Source organism: Lytechinus variegatus, chromosome 4 (assembly GCF_018143015.1).
Source record: "Lytechinus variegatus isolate NC3 chromosome 4, Lvar_3.0, whole genome shotgun sequence".
NCBI lineage: Eukaryota > Metazoa > Echinodermata > Echinoidea > Temnopleuroida > Toxopneustidae > Lytechinus > Lytechinus variegatus.
In genome coordinates, this window is record NC_054743.1 from 26,359,109 (window position 1) to 26,374,249 (window position 15,141).

The 15,141-nt window shown below is 35.4% G+C and overlaps 1 protein-coding gene across 1 annotated transcript in view; it reads right to left on the minus strand.

Annotated features, from left to right (window-relative positions):
- Nucleotides 1–1,560: 1,560 nt before the first annotated feature.
- The window catches only part of LOC121413707 (beta-chimaerin-like), a 33,063-nt gene continuing 19,482 nt past the window's right edge, over nucleotides 1,561–15,141 (minus strand). Inside the window, exons 4-11 of the mRNA XM_041606636.1 lie at nucleotides 12,494–12,779; nucleotides 12,041–12,106; nucleotides 10,954–11,038; nucleotides 9,826–9,999; nucleotides 9,305–9,382; nucleotides 8,575–8,712; nucleotides 6,941–7,055; nucleotides 1,561–6,348 (exon numbers count right to left, since the gene is read on the minus strand). Of these exons, the coding sequence (XP_041462570.1) occupies nucleotides 6,168–6,348; nucleotides 6,941–7,055; nucleotides 8,575–8,712; nucleotides 9,305–9,382; nucleotides 9,826–9,999; nucleotides 10,954–11,038; nucleotides 12,041–12,106; nucleotides 12,494–12,779 (1,123 nt within the window). The 3' untranslated portion in view covers nucleotides 1,561–6,167. The remainder of the gene's footprint in view (nucleotides 6,349–6,940; nucleotides 7,056–8,574; nucleotides 8,713–9,304; nucleotides 9,383–9,825; nucleotides 10,000–10,953; nucleotides 11,039–12,040; nucleotides 12,107–12,493; nucleotides 12,780–15,141) is intronic.

Here is a 15,141-nt window from a genome sequence, read left to right on the forward strand (position 1 = left end):
AATGACCTTTGACCTTACCATGTGACCTCCAACTGCAGCATAACATGCAGGTCCCCAAGTCCATCTACCATCCAAGTTTGGTTGAAAAGCGACTTACGGTTGTGGAGTTATGTGTCATTAGATTTGTGACGGACGGACGACATTTGGATCCCTAAGTCTCGCCTTCACCTCTGGTGGGCGAGACAATAAAACAAAGGCCCTACAATCTTATTGATGTTGAATAACATGGAAATATTGCGTAGTCTTCCCTCCAGACCCACTTATTTCAAAATTACAAATCATTTTTTAAAGAGTCAACAAGTAACAAAGACCCTCCACTCTCTTATTAATGTTGAATAACATGAAAATACAGCGTAGTCTTCATCCAGACCCGGACCTTTCAAATAACAAATGATGAATAATAATGATAAATTAATAATAATAAAAAACAAAGACCCACGATTCTATGTATGTTGAATAACTGTGTGTGTGTGTATATTTGAGTTTTGTCAGACGTGTATCAATCAGATATGATTATTTACGTCTGGGACCGACCTTTAACGTCACCATCCGAAAGACGTGACCAGGGCTCGAACCTCTGCATCAATTTGTAACTTCCCCACAGCTTGGATTACAGGCGCACGCCACAACGCCCAGTTGTGGAAATATAGCGTAGTCTTTCCTCCAGACCCAGTTATGAAAATAATTAAAAACACAACAACTAAACGCAACAAAAAAGACCCTGCAATCTTATCAACTTTGAATGACATGGAATATGGTATAGTCTTTGATCCAGACCCACTTATCTCAAAATAGGAAATTATAAGAAACAATAAAAACAGACCCCATGATATCATTGATGTAGATTTTTATCTTGGGTTTTAAGGTGCGTATATTTCAGATATGAAGTCTGAAGAATAATTTGTATTTTTAAGAGAACTGGGTGTGGGGTAAAGACAACACTCAAAACCCGAGAATTTTAACTGGGTTTAATTTTGAAGATTGGTCTTAGCTTTGTTTTTTTTTTCAATATTTGTTCATCTTTTAAATAAACGGGTCTAGACAAAAGACTAAGCATAATAATCGTGTTATTCCACAGGAATAAGAATATGACAAAGTCATAAATGACAAGTAAGTAACAAATAAATCTAATCCTTGATACACAGTCGATGCACCCGACAATGAACCATTCCACAATTTCCGAGAACTTTCTAATGATGTGAGAACGAGTTCACTGTGATGAAGGGATTACACTCATGCTCATCTTACATACCATCCCACTTAGAACATAAAAGAAAGAAACACAGGTAAATCAAATACATTTTTTACATCACATTTATTTCATGCCATTTGACATGAGAATATTAATCATTTTTTTTTTTGTCAAAGCCTACTCTTGATTTTCCCTAATATCACTCTAAATGTACAAACATACACACATCGTCTTGTGTATGCCATGCGTGCATTGCAGTCATAAGAAAGCCATATAAAAAATGTGTGAAAACCAAAAATGCCACTGACAGTTAACATTAGATCTACAGATGTGCATATTCTGTATGGACGGTGTGCATAGTCATTCTGTTTAGAGAGATAGAGACAGAATAACTCAGTCCAATGCTTTTGTAAATTTACACCAATCATATACAGAAAAAAAGATAATACATCTTAAGATTGTTTATTTAAAGAATAATTCGTTGATTGTAATAGGAAAAAGAGCACTTTTTATCATTTCTTTGGAAGAAATTTCAGGATTAAATGTGAATGATTAGAGAAAACAAGATTTTGGATGCAAGGTGTTAGGACAAACACAAAAACAAACACCTGTGTAATAATGGTTAAGATTTACTGTTGATGCCATATTAGCGTGAGCTAAACATGAACACATCTTAAAATTACCTGAAATCTATATGTATACACAGGAACAATTAGGTGGTACCCATGCCTAAAATGTTACATATATATTTTTGCACTGTCTTGGAAAATGTTAAGAAATAGCACTTATCTGGTACATATATGTATGTACACAATGAACACAACTTGTTCTGAAATCTAAAAATGAAAAAGAAAAATGAGGTAAAATCTTACATGCTTCAATTCATAATAACAAATCCTAATCAAACACAGCCAAAAATACAAGTAATTGTTGTAGGAGGAAGGCAATAACACATTAACACTTAACATATAATCACATAATAGGAAAGACATGAAAATTAAGTAGTTAATAGGATAAGTCTAATTATCTTTTTTTTTAATCAATGGTCTTCAGTCCATTTCTTACTTCAGAGGGTTTTTTTTTCATGGATGATACTGGGAGAAATTTCACATGTGAAATCTACCCTGTCATTTCCAAAATAGCTAAACGGAAATATTTGTCAACTTTACCAGAAACCAGAGAAAAATGATTGATCAGTTTGTGAAACTATCACCATTCTACATCGAGATCTAAAACATGTATATAGTGGTCAAAGCGAACAACAATTCCCAAGTTACTCACATGTAGATTTTATGAACTCTTGTTCTTTCAACAAAACAAAGAAATCTCCAAAACATACTAGCTGACATGGAAACTTGCTATAAATACAGTGGCAAGACAATAAAGTGAAAAACAGAAAGGAAAAACCAACGTGTTAACATGACATTAGTCTAAAACATTATAATACATACATAGGTTGATAAATTCGTTCTGGCCATATTCTCAGAGAGCTGAGAAAAAATAATGCATATGCAGACAGATCAGTATATTACATAACAGCATACGAACGCGTTCTTCTCTTCGAAGACAAATCTTTGTAGCATTGCATTGAAGAACACCAATGTAAAAAAATTACCTTGCTCTTTTCATTATAATATACTGCAACATGATGTGCAGTCTTTTTCTAAATATATATATATTTCATTTTTATATTTATATATTATATACCAAAAATAACAATTATACATACACATTTATATATCATCAAGATTCTATCAACATTTGGCTCCATTTCTTTTATACAGAATGGATATTCAACACATCTTCAACTTTTGGAAGATTTTCTTTAGTGTCCATCGAAAGAAGAAATAAAGGAAAGGTATTGTGTGATCATAAAGCATAAATGGGTGCATCCCAAATAGAATTTTGAAATACAATCTAATGCATTGCATGGATTTAGGGGCAAAAGTGAGTAGTTCACAAGTCCTTCTGCAGAAATAATTATGTTATATCACAACTAAAAAACCAAGCAAAATTCCTAAACATGCTCTTTGATTGATGGAAAAACAAGTAAAGTTTGATTGCAATTCTTTCTGCAACGGCCTCCTGAACTCTCTGTTTATCCACCAAAATTCATAAAATGCTCAAGGCTAAGCATCTTAAACTTTTGTAGACAGGTACAGGTAGGCATGAGAAGGTATATTGTGGTGATGAGAAGACAGAGCGTTAAACACCAGTGTTACACAACATGAATCTTTGGTTGACACCTTCAACACTGTACACTGATAACCAACTTTGGTGTTCACGCGATCGCATCTTAAACACCAATACCTAACACTCTGTCATAGAAAGGTGTTTAAACTAAAAATGTTTAAACACTGAGTTATTACACCATTAACAGCAAGGTGTGAACAACGCACCTTCAACCAAAAGACACAAACTGTTCCTGGTTCAAAATGGACAGATGATTAATCTTATTTGATACTTATGTAGATAAAGACTTAGGAAACATTGACACATGACATCACACCAGACAGACAAGTTTAAAGATTGTATGCATGCTATTCCTGACTACGGTGAAGACATAAATCTATGATTGCATTGATTCTGAACCGAGATTATTTTTAATCTGGATTAAAAATCGATGTCTTTTGCACGATTTCCCGTAGGCATCACATTTACATGCAGGTAAATGAAGATTGCTAAGAAACACCAAAATAGATGCAATAACATCGGAGCAGAGATTTGTCAAAAATGTATAAATAAAAAGAGGTACAAAGATGAATTGTCCAAATAAGCACCTAGGGAACAGTAAAAAAAAAAAAGAAACACACTTGGTAAAAATTGCTGGAAAGGTAAAAACTACATTTGGAATGAGAATCTAGAAGCTCAAGAGCTATAAATTTAGTTGAAAAAAAATGAGATCACCTAAATGGAAATCACTAAAATTTGTGCAACAAACATCTTTTCAAAATAAATAATGTCTGAATTTACTAAAATGCCTTCATCATCTCACTATAAACTATGAGGAATCTGATAATATTCATTCAAAATATATCACAGAAGTCAAAGTCAATCAAAGAAGTAGAAATTGTCCGATGAAATGAAAATTGATTATATTTCTTTAGAATACCACATGGTACATAATCATATCTATGGCTCATACCAAAAGAACTTTTTCTTTAAAATATTTTTTTTCAAAGATGAATATGCATCGATGAAGGAAGCACAAGTTTCTGAGTTATGAGGCTGCAGCGTTTGCATAGGATAGACTTTAAAGATTAAACCTCAAAACCATTCACAAGTATCAACACCCTCTGCAGGCTTCAACTGTTCATTGGAGTTGATCTTACATGAGATGAAATATTAAAGGGATCAATTAACTTTGTCAAAAGTAGACAAATTTGTTTCTGATCAGATGAGATGCATAACCATATCTCTTCCTAATGTATAATCAACAATGGTTGATTTTTACAGTGCAGTGGCAAGTGACACACAGAGACTATGTCTGCCAGAAGAGGTCATGATGGTTTCCTTGAAAAAAAAATAAATGTCTTGGCTTATAAAGATATGGACATTCCTGTGTGATCGAAAGGACTGTAAATATGAGTGGATTGGCAGTTTTTTCATAATGCCTATAATCTAAAAAAAAATTGATGCATACCAGGAATATTTATTAGCATAAATGGAGGGTTTTGTTCAACAATGTCTAAATACTCTCATCAAATGTTGCTACTTTCCATCATACCATGCCAATTCCTAAAGTTTATCCATTGACTAATAATAGGAGGATTACAGGCTATATACTAGCCACAAGCAAGTACGTGGCATTCATGACGACACATTATTAAGTTTAAATTATTCAAAAGGTAAACAATTATCCCAAATCTATCAGTATAATAATCTTCCCCTTTTTCATGAAAACTTGTTCTGTAAGAGCTGCAATATCTAATCAGCTTAGAAGACATGATAGCTATACATGTACTAGCACTTGGGCGTGCATTTCAGTGCATCTAGTGTGACCTAAAATTTGTGACTAACATTTGTGACCTAAAGAAACTAAGTAGAGGGTTAAAAGCAGCATACAATTTTATTTCTCTAAAAGATTTGTATCACCCTTCATAATGGATGCACCATCATGTGTGATATGGCATCTCTCCAAGAAGTATTTCAATATCCTAAAACATATAGGATGGTTTGGGAGAAGTCCCCTTGCATCACCAGCCGAGACCACTTTGCTTTTAGAGTTAATCTTCTGTTATTTATATCAACATCTGAAGGCTTAGGACTGTATTTTGAACTCTGCTTTAACAAAAAATAGGGAGAGGGGAGGTATTTACCCCCCCCCCCCCCATCCCTTGCATTGAATTTGGAAGTGCACTGCAACTGCCAGACAATGGGACCTGCCAAAATCTTTGAACCATTTGGAAGTTTTCAATATTTAAATCTGGGGCCAGTTGCAGAAAGAGTGGCAATCAATCGTAACTTGATTTTCAACCAATCAACAGTGCGCATTTGGGACTTGCCATTGATTTTTTGGTTTGCGTTTAAACGCAACTCTTTCTGCAATGGACCCCCAGATTGCAAACTGAGACAGATCGATTGATCAAACAATTTTGATGTTATAGGTTTGTCACATTTGACTAGCAATCTTTGAAGATAACAAGACTTGAAGTTAACCAGAGTTCAGAAAACAGGCCTAGAATTGTTTTCTAGACGAGAAAGTAGAATCCCAGTAAGGATATAACAAATTACGATCACTCTTTTCATATATTTGCACTAAATTGTCATCAGATTCATTGTTGTCAGTCATGACATCGAATAGATTTTTAACTTGAGCTGTAATTCTCTAATGACAAGGAACTTTGTGATTGTCCGATGAAAAGGAACATCTGCACCCTTCAGCATCAATGTTGATATCTACTTCTGGAAGAGGGTGTAACACTCCTAAACCATAATCTTGATGCACTTCTCGGCATCAAATCAAGATGGACATCTACTTTTGGAATAGGGTGTCAAACTCCTCAATCATGATCTCTACACTCTTCTTCTGGAAGTGAAGCATGTAGAGGTCATCGATGACAGGTTGGTTAGAGGGCGGTCTCATAAGGGTGGGTCCAAAGACGATACCAAGGTTCTCTATATTCATCTTGTTCACTTCGTGTAACTGGGTCACTCTGAGAAAAAAATGAAAGAATAATGGATCCAAACATAATATTTTACATTCTAATTGTTATTTTCAGATTCTTTTCAGGAATATAAAAAAAATATGTGAAGAAATACCAAGGACAATTTTAAGTGAGATGTTTCCTTGCAACATATTCATGCACTGGGAATTCACAGTGCTTTTGCAGACTAGACATCAAATGCAACATTCCATCATATCTCATCTTCTAGATTAAGTGGAAGGGGGTCATAAAGAGATTTGTCAGTGATTTTCACCCAACAGGGGCCCATTTCATAAAGAGCTACAACTTTTGTAGCTTTGCCATTATGGCAACTACCATGGCAACAGGGCTTAGCAGCCAATCAGAATCAAGATTACCATGGTAGTTGACATAATGGCAAAGTTACAACAGTTGTTACTCTTTATGAAACTGGTACCAGATGTCATTTTAAGCAACTGCAAGTCCTTGTATCTGATTGGCTACGAGAAGATTAGTCAGTGATAATCACATACAAACGTCTTCATGAAATGCTCTCTTGGTATAATACTTAGAGAAAATTACGGAGATGGGAAGGAAAGAAGAAGAAAATTGAAATAGTTACCTGACTAAGTGAGCCATAAGAAGCTTTAGTGTGTGGTAGTGAGCAGGGAATGTTTGGTAGAGCTCATCTAAGGCATTACAGAATGAATCAACTTTATCATGGACATTTTGTTTTTCTGTGAAGAGAGAAGTGTAAAAAAAAATGTACATGTATTACACAAAATCAAATCTTTATGAGGCACATAAGACATAGGCCTACATTGTAAATATCCAAGCGCTTGCAGATTTATTATGACATGGGTCATCATAAGAAAAAAACCATAGTTTAAAGATGTCCAAAGTCTTCTGGTATTCATACCAATTAAAGGGGAATGAAACCTTTGGAACAAAGAGGCTTGTGTAGAAACAGAAAAATCAAAGAATAAGAATAAAGAAAGTTTGAGAAAAATCGGACAAATAATGAGAAAGTTATGAGCATTTGAATATTGCAATCACTAATGCTATGGAGATCCTCCCATTGGCAATGCGACAAGGATGTGTGATGTCACTGATGAACAACTTTCCCTTTGGTGGACTATAAAATACCCTCAAAATGTCTCTTTTACTTTTTCTTATGATGATACAAACTCTTTATCCAAGATGTATTCTAAAAAATATGTAATACATGCCCTCATGTAGAAAGAACACATGATCTATGGATAGATGTGATAAAAGAAGCATATACTAAAGTAATGGGGAGAGTTGTTCACAAGTGACATCACACATCTTTGTCGCATTGCCAATTTGCTATCTCCATAGCATTAGTGATCGCAATATTCAAATGCTCATAACTTTCTCATTATTTGTCCGATTTTTCTCAAACTTTTGTTGACCTGTTTCTTTGATTTTTCTGTTTTCACACAAGCTATCTTGTTCCAATGGTTTCATTCTCCTTTAAATGTCACCCCAAATTTCTAGTTTATCCTTTAATTGTTTTGTTTTGTTTTGAAATGGATCAAACTCCATATTTTTCTATCTTGAATATTATAAATGAAATTGGCACCAATGGAAAGAGTAATTCCTTAAAGTAGAGCTCATTATCCATTCCTAATGGAGTTTTTTTCCTAGTTGTGCTCATATGAATATCAAAAAAGGTTACTGATTGTTTTTATGAATACACAGTACATCATGAATAAAATCCATAAAACAAATACTGCTTTGAATTCTTTTGTGATAGTTTGTATCAAAGAATGGAATAAGTTACCACAAAGCTTTAGATCCAGTACAACACTGCCCATATTGAAAAATTCATGTCGAAAATATTTATTTGAAAGATTACAAAATATCTCAAATTGAATCTTGATAAACCATATGTGTGTTATGTATGTGTGTGTTTGTGTGTATTTTTGTAAGTATTTTTCTTATTTACTCTCTAGATTATCATTGTATATAATTTTCATCTCATTCTTGCTGTAATGTTCTGTATAACGGCCCCTCTCACAAGCTCTGCTTCTATGGGGTCCCAAACCTATCATGTATTCTTTTTTTTTTTTGGGGGGGGGGGTTAACCTGTGTAATGTGTCTCTTGTTTTGATTGGTTCAAATAAACTTGAACTTGAAAAAGAAAAGAAAAGTATATGACCTACTCCCTGAGGTAAAGCACATTATCCACTCCCTAGTGTATACATCAAGTGTGTGTTCCTATGAATTACTTACTGGTTGCTTCCATGAATGCATGGTACATCTTGAACGGCACCAATGGAATAGGTAACTCCCTGAGGTAAAGCTTCATGGCCCCTGAGATAGCGTTGATATCAGGAAACTCTTTGGATCCGATGCGTGCCACCATACCATCTAAGAAAAAAAAATAAAGCAGAATCCTTTTAACCTGTTGACTACTCATTTCTGCAATTTTTCATAGGCTATGTACAGGGATCCCCCAGTTTCAGTAGGCAATGGATTAATTTAACTCATTGAGGTTTGCATGTCCTAATGTCTAATTGTCTAGTTTATATTCAAATGCCTAAAAATCATACACATCTGAGGTAAAATTGGTTAATGCTTGTACCCAGATTAACAGGAGAAATCAAACTACTGGAGGTGTGGTACAACTTGTTATATTCAACCCACCCTAGGGTCACATTGAATATAACTTGCCATTGTGGTGATATCACTTACCAAGCAAGACTGTTTGGCAGCAATGGTATGATAAATCCATGCACTCAAAATTGAAGAAAAAAAATTGAGGCCAGCTCAGGAAATCCTTTATTTTATAAATATAGCAATGGTAACAACCTCATATTGTATGAAAACAGAATTCCTGTAGAGGATTCTCTCAAGGCAAAAGAAAGTTATCATTAAGTCATAAATTCATAATCAGGTTTTTCTTTGTTGTCCTATTTGTTTTTCTGAATAAATTGGTTGAAAAGAAGGTAGTGGTTATTACCTTTATCAAATCTTTGTCTGATAAGTTCAACGTCATCTTGCATGCCGGGTATCCTATATAGACCTTCCACCTCGAGACCTGATCAGCAAAGAAAAGAAACAAATTATGATCAATCTATCCCACCAACTATCTAACAAATTTTTATCTATTATAGATATATTGATAAATATCTATTTATGTAATGATTCTGCTATTGATCTATCTATCTATGCATTCGTCAGTCTCTCCACCTGTCTATCTACCTATCTCTCAAGCTGACTATCTATTGATCTATAATTATATCTATTTATCTATATATCCCATATCAATCTGAATATTCATTTATCTATATCTCTTTTCTTCCTCTTCTCTCTATCCATCCATCCATCTCATTTTTTTCCTGAAAATTTTGGAAAATATGTTATTCTTCTTACATCATCTAAATGTGGTATCTTTGACAATTTTAGAACAAAATGAACTCTGAAAACTGCAAACAATAAACAACCATTGTACAGAGGATGCAATTCTAACTATATGCTCACCTCTGCTCTCGATCTCCTCGACACATCGCTCTACTACAATTGATGTATTAACACCATGTGCTCTGGCTAAGGTTGTTAGATCAACACTGTAAACTCTCTTGATCAGTCTAAGGTCTGGCGTACAATCTCTCGGTACTCTCTTTGAACATTGCTTGTGTGTACTTAGACCACAATCTGAAAAAGGAAAACAAAAGGCATGATTAGATTATATGGATTCCTGTCTGCTAAGTCAAAATCTATGCCTCCACAATAGCACGACCAAGAATAAAAACCTAATATCTAAACATGTTAGGATAATGACCAACGTATGAATAGGTGTACATGCATACGATCCTGCTAAATGTTCTTCAGTTATCATATGACAAGGACATTTTATCGATAATTTGCCTTTGGCTTGCATTAAGCAGATAAAATAATGCACCCACCGCATAAAAGGATCGACAAAAACTCTTTGTAACTTGCAAAGAAACCTACATTTTGAATAGTTGAAATGTTACACAATGATCAATGACGATAGGTGTGTGCATCAGGGCCCAAGTTACCCATACATTTTAAACCATTGGCTGCTGCAACCTCACTATCTTTAAAGGGGAAGTTCACCCTGACAAAAACTTTATTGTAAAAATAGCAGAAAAAATAATAAAAAATATTGCCGAAGGTTCGAGAAAAATTCATCAAATAATTAAAAAGTTATTAGAATTTCAATTATTTGATTTGTGACGTCATATGCGAGCAGCATTCCTACATAGCAAATGGTAAAAAATCAATGAAATGTCATTTTCTCAGAAAATTGATAATGGTTTTCGCTGCACCTTTTGTATATCAACAGACAAATCATTTCACACCCGACCATGAATAGAAAAGAAAATTAAGTCATCAGAAACCATGCAAAATTTGAAATTAATGCATATTATTAAACATAACACATGGGGCAGCTGCTCGTTTATGACGTCACAAATGCAAAACTTTCTTACTCTTTAACGGATTTTCCTCAAACCTTCACTAATATTTTTTACCATTTTTTCTGCTATTTTTGCAACAAAGTTTTCTTCAGGGTGAACTTCCCCTTTAAGTAAACCTAGTGAAAATGGAGATCTCATCTGTCAACCGGTTTACTATCAGACTTACCTGTACATTTAACTCCTTGACTCTTCAGACCCCATAGGAAGTTACCACAGAACATACACCAATTAAGACCTACAAATGTGTGCACCTAGAGGTTAGTAAAAAGGAAGAAACATACTGTATCAAAACAGAAAATATTCAATAATAAATTGACTTTCTACCTAGAAGTATTGATCAATTCGAACAGACCTGGGAGGGATGGTGTTTCACAAAGATTTAGGTCTGTCAAAACATTACAAATATTTCCCATTGTGTGTGGTATATAAGCATCATCGCATCAGTCAGATTACGCTCATGGTGTGCACTTTACCAAAATATGAATCAATGAGATTAGGTGTTAAACATAAATATCATGTGCCTTTTTGCACTTGACTTTTTGACATAGTTGACTCTTTGTAAAACATCCTCATACAGTTGCTCACAGAATATCAGTCATGTTTGCTTCAAGTGGATGTATTGATGGGGTTAGAGTATCCCATCAATGAATGAACTACAATGATTAGAATCCATTTTGTAGGTATTTACACTGTTTATATGTCCTACAAGCTTCAAGCAAGCATCTAAGTTGATCTCATCTTACTGATCAGACAAAGCAGGTGTAGGCAAAGTGGCAAGTTACCTCTAAAACTCCCTATTATAACTAGGATTAAACCATGCAAGAAGAGACCAAACGGGAAATAGACAGAGTGGGTGTAGACCAAGTGACAATATACCTCTAGAACTCCCTATTCTAAACATAGGTCCATGTTCTTGTCAACCCCCGGGGGGGGGGTACTCAACCAAAAAAGTGGTAGGTATGTGCTATGGGCAAGACAAAAAACGGGGGCTTTGGAGCGGGCTTAATGTAAAAAGGAGGGTTCTCGGAACGGGCTTTGGAACTACAAATGTGCGAAGGTTTGGAACAGATTTCTTTCTTCTGTTTTTCTTTGTTCTTTTTCTCAATAGATAAAAATACTATGCCTTGGAAAGGTAATTGGAGTGTAAAAATGGGGGTCCCCTCCGTGGCACATACCCACCACTTATACCGAGACCAAACGGAAAATAGACACAGTGGGTGTAGACCAATAGGGAATCTACTCGTGGTTCTTACCTTGAAGACATGATCCTTTTCTACAGTAATGGGACCTTGAGTTGGTTTTAGATTCCTACCATCAACCTGTCAAAAGAAATATAGAAAGTTAATACCTGTAAACCTTGAAACTTTAAGGTTTTTTTCTCTTCAAATTATGTGTGAACTCCACATCTGCTAAACAGTATTTGAAAAGACGGCACAGAACTATGAAATAACCTATGATATCAAATTGCCACAGCTGACATTACATTAGACCGGACAAATTTCACAGGACTTAATTTTCTTTTATTGGTGCACACTTAAATCTTAGCCATCAAACTCATATCACATCACAATTCAAACTTGCCATTCAAATATCATACTTGATAAATGAATGCTTTAATCTTGACAATACTAGAATTGAAAAATAAATGTGTGTTATCAAAAATCTTCCAAAGGGGGTACAGCTCTACACTTCAAAAGCCTACTCACCATTTGGTGTCCAATGGGAGGGCCTGGTGGCGAATCAGGAGGCATGCTGAGCGGTGTACTGCCATTACTCCCCACCTGCGGCCTCATAAACGTAGCTTGTTTGGAGTATTTATCATAGATGGGTTCCTCAAACTCAATGCGCCCGATGTAGTCGGCCGCTTTCGTCTCCACGTACATGGTGATGAGGCCATCGGCCACCAAGTCGTGCACGGTGTCGAAGCGTTTGTCTGCGACATAATGTTGGCCATCGAAGTATAGCCTGAAGTTTTTCGTTGCACCAAGTAATCTAAGAAAGAAAAAAAAAATAAATACAACATTAAAGTGTAAGCTCCAGAAGGGCATGATTGATTACTAATGACAAAAACTTAATTCCATATTAGGGGGTATTAATTGATCCATGTGAAGAGAGAAAAAATGGAAAATCTCTGTAAAAAGGGAAGAACATTTCTGCAGAAGAATGTTTTTCTTCCGAAAGTTGAATCGATCATAATACATCCCATACTAACAACTCTGATGTATCTTCACATTGGAGAACATATTCTTTTTTTACCACTGCATGCTTCTGAATGTCGGGTTACCTATACGCATTTAAACTCGTCGTACTAGAGTCTTATCTGTCTTTACACCATTATCTGCCCCCACTACTCAAAGCCCAAAACATTCTGATGATTGACATACATACCTAACACTAATGCACCCTACTTCCCTTTTATCACCCAATCCCTCTCATGCAGCTACTCTAACCCCACTTTATCCCACGAGTTCCTCTCTCATCACCCTCAAAGCCACATCATCCAAGATGTCTTCTACCAAGCTATGTGATTTCCTCAGCTTCCCTGAGAGTTCCTTCGTACCCCATTGACTACCGGAGACCCCAACTGGTATACCCACCCACTCAGTTAATAGAGGTCTTGCATCAGGAGAGGGGTTAAGGTCTTTCAACAAACCACCGTTACAATTCTAAGTGCTGATGCTCTCAGCTAAACTAACCCATTGACTACAGCCTTGACTGGTATTACCCATCCACTCTGTGTTTATAGGGAGGGGGGTTAAGTTCTTTCAACAAACCCAGTGAATACCAGAAATCACCAAGTGACTTCAAGAAATTAGCAAGTGTTCTCCTAACTTGTTTTTTTTCACGAGCCTTGACCGGAAGGGAAAAAGATTCCAGCAAACCCGGTGCCAAGGTGCTTTTCAACTTATTCATTTTACCAAAAGTTTAAGAAGTCCTCACCTAACTCAGTTGCCAAGTGTCTTGACATTGAGGACTAAAGGGTTTACAACAGACCCAGTACAAGAAGTCATCATGATTTCAACTTTGGCTATTAAACTGAAGTTCACATAGTGGTCAGCAAATGAGCTTCGACTATGAAAACTTTGACAGCAAAAGGGTTAAGGGCTTTCAGAAAACTAAAAACTCCAATTTCAAGAGTTTTGAAATCAAATGTAAGGTCTTTCAGTACTTCTTCCTTGACAGTGCAACCTGACAAGGAGAGGGTTAAGGAAGTTTCAACCAACACAGCTTATGATCTCTTACCAAGCTTCATGTATCATCTCTGAAATCCTTTGTATTTTTGTATCATCCAGCCAGCTTCTTCCCCTCTCCACTTTCCTCCACAAAAACACCAGCAAATATTCCCCCAAAGACTAAAACCTACAGGATTTCTACATTATGGCATAGGAAGGGCTCAGAAATTAAACATATTCCGCTTCGTTTCCTAACCCCTTTCAGTCATCGCTTCCTTTCCCTAATCAGTAGGCCCTCTTTCCTCTTTAGCACCAAACCTAAATCCTTCTGACAATTAAGCTATTTTAATCAAGAATATCAAGATATTTTTAACCCTTTCTCTCAATCAGCGATGCCGACTTGGTTTTGATGTATTTTAGTATAGATATTAGTCACTGAATTTTGCAATGTCATGATTCGAGCATTCCAGAAATTGATTGTCACAAGCAAAATGGGATCCATCTCTCTGCAAGATAAACCACCTAATAAAGCTAGGAATCTTCAAGGAAACACTGCAATACCCAACTACCCACAGTGAGAAAATCCAGGGCAGATGTTAAATAATACAACTGAAAGAAAATATACATAAAGAGAGAATAAAAAAGGAATAACCTTCATAACCGAGATGACGGATAACATCTTTATGTTGAAAATAGTGAATTGCATTGCACATTCCTTATGGCCGATAAAACAGTTTCATTCTAAAATCTGTTGGCCTTTCACACCCTTATTGTAATTACAAAAAAAAAGAAAGAAAAAGCACCAACCTGAAACCTGCCTACATAAAAAAACTCTACTAATTAAGACACATAGTAGTAACGTTGAATAAAAATATTTGAAGTAATGAAGGTTATATTTAGTTAAAATTTAATCAATTAAATTGCTCTTGTAGAATGGGTAAGCTATAGTAATTGGTTACCAAACAGGAAGATTTTAATAGACTCTTTAATCCATAGTTGAACTTGAGACTCGACAAATAACTCCTTGCTTAGAATTGCCAAACCTATGTGTCGTGAATTTCATCAATGATCAAATGTTTGCTTCATATCATAAATGTTTACAGTCAACTGAGTCAAGAGGGTGGAAACAAGAAAAATATAAACATCAAACTTCTCTCCTTTTTTGTTGGGGGAGGGGGAGG